This window comes from Hemicordylus capensis, chromosome 5 (assembly GCF_027244095.1).
Source record: "Hemicordylus capensis ecotype Gifberg chromosome 5, rHemCap1.1.pri, whole genome shotgun sequence".
NCBI lineage: Eukaryota > Metazoa > Chordata > Lepidosauria > Squamata > Cordylidae > Hemicordylus > Hemicordylus capensis.
The window spans coordinates 223,607,389-223,616,927 of record NC_069661.1 but is presented as its reverse complement, the minus strand read 5'-3'; the positions used below and the strand labels follow the sequence as shown (position 1 = coordinate 223,616,927).

General features: G+C 41.6%; 1 protein-coding gene across 1 annotated transcript in view; it reads right to left on the bottom strand.

Annotated features, from left to right (window-relative positions):
• Positions 1-1,358: 1,358 nt before the first annotated feature.
• The window catches only part of BPIFC (BPI fold containing family C), a 31,124-nt gene continuing 22,943 nt past the window's right edge, over positions 1,359-9,539 (bottom strand). The window contains exons 13-16 of the mRNA XM_053251725.1: positions 9,288-9,330; positions 6,667-6,730; positions 4,040-4,116; positions 1,359-3,110 (exon numbers count right to left, since the gene is read on the bottom strand). Coding sequence (XP_053107700.1) covers positions 3,033-3,110; positions 4,040-4,116; positions 6,667-6,730; positions 9,288-9,330 — 262 coding nt within the window. The 3' untranslated portion in view covers positions 1,359-3,032. The remainder of the gene's footprint in view (positions 3,111-4,039; positions 4,117-6,666; positions 6,731-9,287; positions 9,331-9,539) is intronic.

Genomic DNA, 9,539 nt, shown 5'->3' with positions numbered 1-9,539 from the left:
TGCCTTTCAGAATCCTTGGGCATCTTGGCCTCAATTTTTGAGGGCAGTGGGAACTTGGGCTGTGAAAAACCAACGGAGAGAAAGGAGTTGGGTGTGCAAACTGCGAGAAACCTTCAAGAATGTACAATCACGCAGGGATTTTTAGAATATACTCCTGGCTTGTGTGGGGCCAGTCAGATCAGTGGCAGTGTGAGTTGCCTGTAAGACTTCATGCTAGGAATAGCTGCTAGCTTCTGGATCTTGGACCCTTTAAGAAGTCAGAACCCACCAGTTTCTGACACCAACCCTGGATCTGCTGTTCAGAGTCAAATCAATGTGTACATGTGTGAGAGTGTGTAAATGAAATGAATCAATTGAGAAGATTGACTCTGCATAGGGAATCCTTGGTTAATTTCCCATAACTGCTATGCTAATAACCCAGGATAGAGTTGGGCAGGTCCTCAGTTCATTTCTGATTTGAGATAAACCAGCAGGGTCCATTCAAACGAGCATGGTTGGCATTACAGCCGAACCGTCTCATAGATACAGGTGAACCAGTAGCCCTACTTACACATTATGTTCAATGCATGTACAATCTGTGTACAGTATATACACATACAGATCTGTACACACATGCATTTGAGGGGTCCTGTACTTAAGTTCACTTTTAAAATGAATGCATATAGACACAATATCTCTTTCACACAAAAACATGTACATGTGTAGTCACATGTATGGGCATAGAACTGTAATGTTGGAATAGGCTCATGACTGCATGGACATTTTATGAGGGAGATAGAACAGGAACATAGGAGCCCTTGTTCTCTACATTGCACTCCTATGTCTGGATTAAATGTGGATCCCAGTACTTAATCTGAGCAAGGGAGCAACAGAACTCCTTTTGTGGTGAAATATGTAGAAATAATAATGAGAGTGTCTTTGAAAACGTTCAGAGTCTCTTTTCCACATCACAGCATAATCACAACCAGACCCAATTGAAATGCTGGGTGCAAGAAAAAACTTATCCAAATGGAGTTCTGCACAGTTGCCATCTCATTTAAACCTCACCTCTGCATGCATTGTCAGCAGAGGTGCACCTAGTTAAATTTGGAGTCTGATCTAAAGGCCTTTGGAGCTCCCCCACCCCTTGCCCCTGGCAGCAAGTTAAGCATCATTCCCCCTACACACACACACACATTGTGACACATACAGTATTTTCAGCATGTCAGTTCTTGAGAGTACAGTACGAACAGCAACTGAATTTAATATAAAACAGGTATATTTATGCAAAAATGTATTAGCAGAAACATTTCAACATGCAACATAACATATTCCCATCCCACATCCCACACCCCCCCCCCCGTCTCTAACGCAGAGATCACGCTTGGCTGCCCGTTGCAGGTCAGTCATGTCTGGCTGTCTGGTGCAGTGCGGGCTGGCGGCAGGACGATCACACCACCTGGGACTGACTAAAGAGAATCGGGGGGGCCTCGTGTAGGGTTGCCAACTGTCCCTCATTATGCAGGATGTCCCTCATTTCAGGGATGAAATGTTGGTCCCTATAGGGACAGCATTTGTCCCTCATTTATTCCCCTGCTAACTGGGCAAAGAGGCACCTTTTACCGTGGTGATTCTCTTTATTTAGCAGGGGGAGAGTAACTGGCCCTATCCACCCCCAGCACAGTACTTCCAGTGACTGTTGCTGGTGTGTGTCTTATGTTTCTTTTTAGAATGTGAGCCCTTTGGGGACAGGGAGCCATCTTATTTGTTTGTTATTTCTCTTTGTAAACCGCCCTGAGCCATTTTTGGAAGGGCGGTATAGAAATCGAATTATTATTAATTATTATTATTATTATTAGCATATAATTCAATTACATATACTTCAATAATACTCAGGCTCTTGATTACCACTGCATACACCTCCCAGCCAGCCCCCTCAAACCTGTGTCCCTCATTCTGGCAATGAAATGTTGGTAACCCTAGGCCTCAGGCCAGGTGGTGTGGAGGCCCTGGACTTTGACCTGGAAGTCCAGGGATAAGCACTCCTCTGATTGTTAGCATCCTACAGAATTATGACCTGGGCGTGTACTGCACTCACTGTTGTCGCCATGTTGATAAATGGCCTAGCAGTGATAAAAGGGCCTAACTTGAAGGAAACATCAGTTGCGTGGAATACCATCACACACGGGTGCTTCTCCCCCCACCCCCCCTGCTGGTATCATGCTAAGCCTCCAGCTTCTAACATTCAGATGCTGGGGCTTGCAAACAGTTTTGAGAGCCGTAGCAGCTCTCACCCAAGGAATTAAATAAAGGTTTAATCCCCACCGAAGATGGAGAGTGATCAGAAGGCTAGCAGGGAAAGCATGATCTGTATCTCCAGAAGAATGAGACAGATGTGAGTTTTCCTTTCTACATTAGCTCTGCTTTTTCCGGGACAACTTCCGATGCTGATGCTTTCAGAGACAACTAAAATGCTGAAGAAAGCACATGGAGCACTCTTATGAGCAGAGGCATTGCAGGAAGGCTCTGGGACTTTCCCATTAATCCACTGTACAGAATGGTTTGGAGGCTAGCATGTTACAAGCAGCAGCCCTGGGTAACACCCTTATAACTTTGTATACTGCTGCTGCTCTCAGATCTTGTTACAGCCCCCACCTGGAGCATCAAGATACATGTCTGCATCATCGTCTTGCTAGGAATATTGATCCGCAGCATTACCAAGTAGTTACAATTCATTTTTTCTTGCTATTGCATTCCTGGTTTTATAATGTGCAGATTATACATTATACACTACATTAATGTATAATGTAATCTGTCATGCTGGCCTGCTACTTCCAGTTTAAGGCTGCTTCCCTCTCCAAGAGGGAGAGGGTCACCAACTGGTTTGCAATAAACTTCTAAACAACTGGTTGGAGCATTGTTGCAAGTTCTCCAGTAATGATTTCTTTCCTTCCTGTTGAGTCTTCCCTTCTTAATCTGAAGAGAAGCAGTCTTGAGATTTGATTCATTTAGGAGGAAAAGGGTGTCTTCTCCTGGGTTTGATTACTACTAGATCACAATCTTTCTGACGATTCCAAATGTTCTCTTGCTTTATGGTCGAAGCTGATGTCAGTGGAAATCAACAAGTAGCCCTGAGAAGATACACAACGGTTGAAAATAACCACAACATATAGGTTGCTAATGGCATGCCTATTGTTAATATATCTGAAATATTGTGAATTCAATTTTATAAATATATAGCAACTCAAAGCAAGCAATCCAGTAAACATTGCTGCTGAGTGCAACTGCTATTGGTTTCTACCAAGCACACAAGGTTCTTGTATAATAAAAGCTTCCGGGGATTATGGGACTGTAGGCCAACATCTGCAGGAGGGCCAAAGTTGAGCAGCCCTGTTCTAGAACTATTGTCATGGGGGTGGGGGTGGGAATTGATTTCTGCAGGTCATATGCTGATCAAAAATCTCTTTGAGGAGAAAGGTGAGACTCAATTGTTGCTCCTGAACTACACTTTCAGAGAACTCAGGATATAATTTGGTGCAAAAACATGAGAAATAATTCATATGTCCTGTTTTCACAATTAATCATTATGAATAAAGCTCACCAAATTTTTTCTGAACCACCCAGGAGCTTTCCCAGACAGCAGGCTTTACTGTGGGTTTGGGGCATATTGAATACTCTGACACAAAAAGTGGATTTTTTTTTAAAACCCCAGATGTGAATCAGGATAGGCTCTAATACGCAGATAAAACCCCAAATCATGTATGTTGTGCCCTCTGATATGTCACATGGACTTCAGGGCAAATCTGGCCAATATGTGAACACAAACCCTCCATTCTGGTGGAGATACGAGCTAAAAGCCCCATCTGGGAATGCTCCAGGAGTCTTTGTCAGCATGCTGGTCTGTATATGTGTTATTTCTAAGAGGAAACTCTCTAGGGGCATTGTGGTGAACATGTTAGTTTACTAAGAAGTTCCATCTGGTATCCATATTTGCATGATGTCTTCCTAACCAGCTTTCTTTCTTTCTGTCCAAACACACGTGGGCACCACACAATCTCACCTTATGGATTTTAACAGCAGGTTCTACTAGTGAAAGTTTATCCATATAAGGTAAAGGAAATCCATCCTTCAGTTTGGCTTAAAAATAAAAAAGAAAAGATTATCCTTGTTACACAACAGCAACAACAATAAACGTTATACTTGTGACTGCATTAACATGTTTATACCCATTGTTTTAATGTAAAAACTGTACACAAGTGCTTAAATAAGGACATTCAAAATTTCATTTCATTTATGTATGAAATGTTCCTGTGAAACAAGGCAGTAGTGTTATCCCAATTTTACAGAAGGAAAGTGAAAAGTTCTGTTTCATTACAGTAGTTATATAACGATGCTATTATTAACTCCTGCTGGGAATGTATACATGAAAAAAAATTGCAGTAGTTATCAGAGATGGTCATAAGCACATCAAAATAGAATGGGTGTTAATTTGTCTAAGAGTTTCCACAGCCTATGCCTCTGATAATCAACCAGTGAAACACCTCTAGAATATTTTACACCTGTAGGCAGGACAGGGTCATGATCTTGCTGATTTGCTCTGGAAGTTAATTTACACTAGATCCAATGGTGGTGTGTGTATGTGTGAAACATCCAGTGCTATTCCTTCCCAGGCAACAATGGTATTTGTGGCAACATAAGAAACTTGGTTTAGGATACTAATCTGAGACAGTGAGGTCACGTGCTGAAATACTCAAACTGTGTATTAGACAAGTTAACCCCTGCTAACTTGGCAAAGAGTCACCTTTTAACGTGGTGATTCTCTTTATTTAGCAGGGGAAGAGTAACTGGCCCTCTCCATCCCAGCATAATACTTCCAGTGACTGTTGCTGGTGTCTATCTTACTTTTCTTTTTAGCTTGTGCGCCCTTTGGGGACAGGGATCCATCTTATTTATTTATTATTTCTCTGTGTAAACTGCCGTGAGCCATTTTTTGGAACGGCAATATAGAAATCTAATAAAATAATAATAATAATAATAATAGGATGCTTCCAGATTAGGTGTTTACTTTGGAATTGCCACTCTTTGTTCACTCCGTTTTTATGGGTGTCCACATGACGTTGTCAGCAAACCATGGTTGTCTCGTTTTCTTTTAAAAGCTAAAAAAATTCAACTTCTTTTACAAGAGCAGAACAACAAACACATGTTGTCCACTGTAGACAGGCAAGTGTGATTCAGGCTTTTCAGGTCTCCTCTGTCTTTAAAACTGATCATTTCCTCTTTAAGGTCCTGCCTCTTTCCCTGTTAAACTGGGGCATAAGTCCTGAATAGCCTCTGATCAGGCATGACTGGGGTAGGGGGTGTCTCCTGGCCGCCTACAGCCTATCTGCCTGCCACATTGTATGTCCTTACATGGTGCCCTGAGACACTGGACACCTGATTTTGCTGTGCTGCGGCACGCCTAATCAGACAGTGTGGTCACGTGCTGAAATACTGTATCAGCGCAGCTGGTGTGAAATTGTGCCTGTAGAACCCAAGGGAAAGAGTTGTGGTATGCAAGGACAAGGCAGTGGAGTGGAATCAGAAATATTAACAGTATAACGAAATAGATGTTATGTACAGAGAGGCAAGTGCAGACTGCTTTTCCGTGTTCTTGCTGCTGGCTGTTTGTTAGCCCCGCCTCTACTTCAGGACTGGAATGCAAGTAACTAAAGCCCCATTCAAAAGCTGGTCTGGATCAAGGAATGAATTAACTAAAAACACCACAGTGGCCAAGTGTGGCATTTGTTCCCAAGAGATAGGCACTACTACTGGCACAGGCAGGCGGGTGGGTGGTGGTGGTGGTGGGCTGCAGGGCTGTGAAGGCAGGTGGCCGCAGCTGGCCCATCCGCAAATCTAGTCCCATAGCTGCCTTCAACCTTTCTATGCCACTGCCTCTAAATTAACCTTTCTGAATAGCCCTACTATCAAGTTTTTGGGAAGGCTTTAATCTCTCTCTCTTTCTTTCTTTCTTTCTTTCTTTCTTTCTTTCTTTCTTTCTTTCTTTCTTTCTTTCTCAGATGGAATAGCAATTAAAAAGAGAAGAAAAAAACAAGAGCAAATAGCATGATCACCTGCTCCCTGAGGATCAAAAATGGTCATCAGGGCATTTAAAAAACAACAACTATTTAAAGACTAGGCAACAGTAATCACCACCCATGTTGAATGGCAAAACATTCAAAGAAGCTGAACCTGCAGAGTGGATGTTTTTAATTAGCGCTGGAAATGAATATTGCTGAGTGAAATTTACTTTTCAATAAACATACAGAAGGATTTGGGCCATGAGAAGAACACCACTGGGTAATAAAACTGGATAATAAAGTCTTATATTATGTGCCCCATGGAAGCTACTGTTTTGCTTCTGCTTCTAGTTAATTGCAGAAAAGCAATGTCTCAGCAGCACTAAAGGGCTCTATTGTGGAAGCACCTCTAGTTGATAATGAGTATACTGGGTATTCTGGAAAGGAATTAATATTCCAGTTCACAACACAGAGGAGTCTATAATCTTATTGGAACAATATCTGTTTCAAACAATGTGACAGCAAAGGAAAGACAAAATATGTTAACTACTGCTTCTCATCCTTCAGTCTCAGGCAGACTTTTATCATCCCTAGAAAGCCATTTTTAAAAAGTGGGAAAAATTATGCTTACCATTGACTGCTGGAATTACTCCATTTTGTAAAACATAAGTCAAGAGATTCTCCAAAAGTGAAACCTGAAGTGTAAGAGGGAATATGGATTTAGTGACAGGCTAAGAGCATGGAAGAAAATGTTGTATCTTAGAGGACAGCTAAGGGGAATTTTCAAAAAGCAAGTTCTCATGTTATGATTTTAAGCCATTTATGGTGAGAATTTTATTATTTAAATTTGATAGCTAAGCACTGTGACAATCATCGTGTGGCAGCTGCTTTAAATCATGCCATAGCTCACCTCGCCTTACCACCTGGGCAATTTTCTCTGTGCTACCACCACCTGTGGCACAGTGCATGTTTGTGGCGCAGATGGCCAGTCTGCACAACACAATCTGCACACAGTGAGCTGTTATACACAAACAGCTCACCACGTGATGACAGCCATCAAGTGAAACTATTAAAAGTGGCCTTCACATGGTGGTCATAACACACACATCATCCGTCAGTTAGGGCCCACTGGAGCCAGAAGGGTTTTTCTTCCTAGATTGTTGTCTGCTCTCCGAGATATAAAAAGATCACTATGACTGAAGTTTGGCAAGTTGGCTAGGATAAGCTGGTATTGAAGGACAGAAAAATTCTCTGAGAATTAAAGAATGACTTCTGCTTCATATTCAGGGTATAACGTATTGTCATGTTTTGTATGTTGAACAATAGAAGTTCTATAGCATTACCAATGGCCAAACTAAACTAGGCACAGGAGATCCGTGACTGGATCTCCTCATGCTTATTTTTCTTTAAAGCAGCCATGGTGGCCCAAATTGGATCAGAGCCATGTTACCAAAGGAAGGGATGCTTAGCTTTTTCCCTGAGTCATTTTCCTGATCTAACTCATACATCTTGAAGTTGCTATTTCCTCCTGTTTTCCTCACAGAGGCAACTAGCTTCAGTGGGGAGACATTTAGACTGGGAAAATGGCATGGAGGAAAGGGTTAGCCAACCCCACCCCCATGCATGCCACAGCTTTGTTCCAGTTTAATGTCACCCCTTATGGCTGCTTTTACCAGGGGTGGGGAGAAATTCTTGGAGGACCAGCACTGACTAATACTGACAATAGCTGACATCAAGACTAATGCTGCATGCCTACAGAGAAGGGGCAATTTTTTCCAATCTCCGCTTCCCTGTAGCCCACTGTGCCTTCAGAAAATATGTCCCCAGGGGTCATGTGACCCTCAGGGACATATTTTTGGGAGGCACGTGGACTTCAGAGGGGAAGGGTGATGGGTGATAATCACCTTTCTTCTGCAATGCATTGTGCAGTGTTAATCTAAATGTCAGTCATGGTATGGCACACCCTCTCAGACTAATGGTACAGGACATGTTTTGGTATAGGACATAAGACTTTATCTTATGGAGCATTTTATAGTGTGTTATATAATACATACACTTTACAATATCACTTCTATGACTATGTCCATAATGTTGATCCTGATTGTCACATCGATTCATGTATAACCGAAAGGAGATATTTTGAAAATGAAGCCTCATCTGCCTGTTGCTTGTGGTGCAAGTTTCAACCTGTAATACTCTTTATCCTGCTTATTTCAAATCTAAAAGAATGTGCTAGGTAGTTCTTCAGTAGAGTTGCTATGCCCTTTGGAATTCCAGGTTTCACCTGGATTTCAAGCATCTCACCTGGATTGCTTAGCCCAGCCAGATTCGCCTAGATTTCAGCTTTCATTAAAAAAATAAAAAGCTAAGCTCTAGCCCTTGTAGTAGCGGAGTTATGGAGCAAAACATGCAGTTACTATTCTGCTCAACCGCTGGACTTGGATTAAGAGAGGAAGAACACAGGAAGCTCGCTGGGAGGGTTTCACCTTCACAAGTACAGAAATCCCCTGAGGAATGTTGCCTTGTTTGTTATCAGCAGGGGATCTCTATCAGGCAGTTGAGAGGATGGCTTGCTTTAGATGTGAATCACTACCTGTCTACCAGGCTGTGTATTGTAATATTTAAGGACTTTCTTGGCTTTATGTTCAATGCATGCCTACTTAAAAGTAAGCACCATTGGTTTCAATCAGATCTTCTTTCAAATAAGTGTGTACAGAATTGCAGCCTTAATTAAAAAACTGTGCTTTTTTTTGTTTGTTCTATTGCTGCTGTTGATATGTCAAGGAAAATGGTCAGGCAAAGATATCTTCCCCAACTATTGTTGGTAGATATCCAGAGCAAATACAAATCAACTGGAAAGTGCAGCTGTTAATTTGCATATGCAAATTTATTTTCAAGCCAATTCACATAATATGCAAATTAGGCACCTGAATTTGGAAAGCCAGAATATGGCAACCCTATTCTTCAGTTGAAAATGAGAGGAAAGAAATTAACTTTTTTGAACCATGAAATGTAGATTGTTCGGGTGGGGGGGATGGAAAGGAAAGGAAAGCAAAGTTACAGGACCAAAATAATAGTAAAGAAATTAATCACTGGAATAAAAAAGAATAACATCTGAATTATAGCAACACTATTACATATTGAGAAAAATAAAACAATACAGGAATACATTCGGAGACACTACAGTTCCATCCTATGCAAGAAGATCAGTCTTTGTTGTTTTCTCATTTCCCCCTAGACTCTGAAACTTACTCTGAAGATGCCCACATTAGAGTTAGCCAAGGAGAGCTGGAAACTGAAAGAGAAGGAGAAGATTTGTTGAATACATGTGGTTTTAATTGACATTTACAATAATATAGTTGTGAGCCAGTATGGTAGGGTGGACAGCATGCAAGGCCAAATGACTGGAACTTCCAATGTCTTATTCTATCCCAAAAAGAAGCTATGGGGAGGTGGAGTGGGTCAGGGTCTTGCCTTCCCTTTACATCCCAGCTCTGATATATC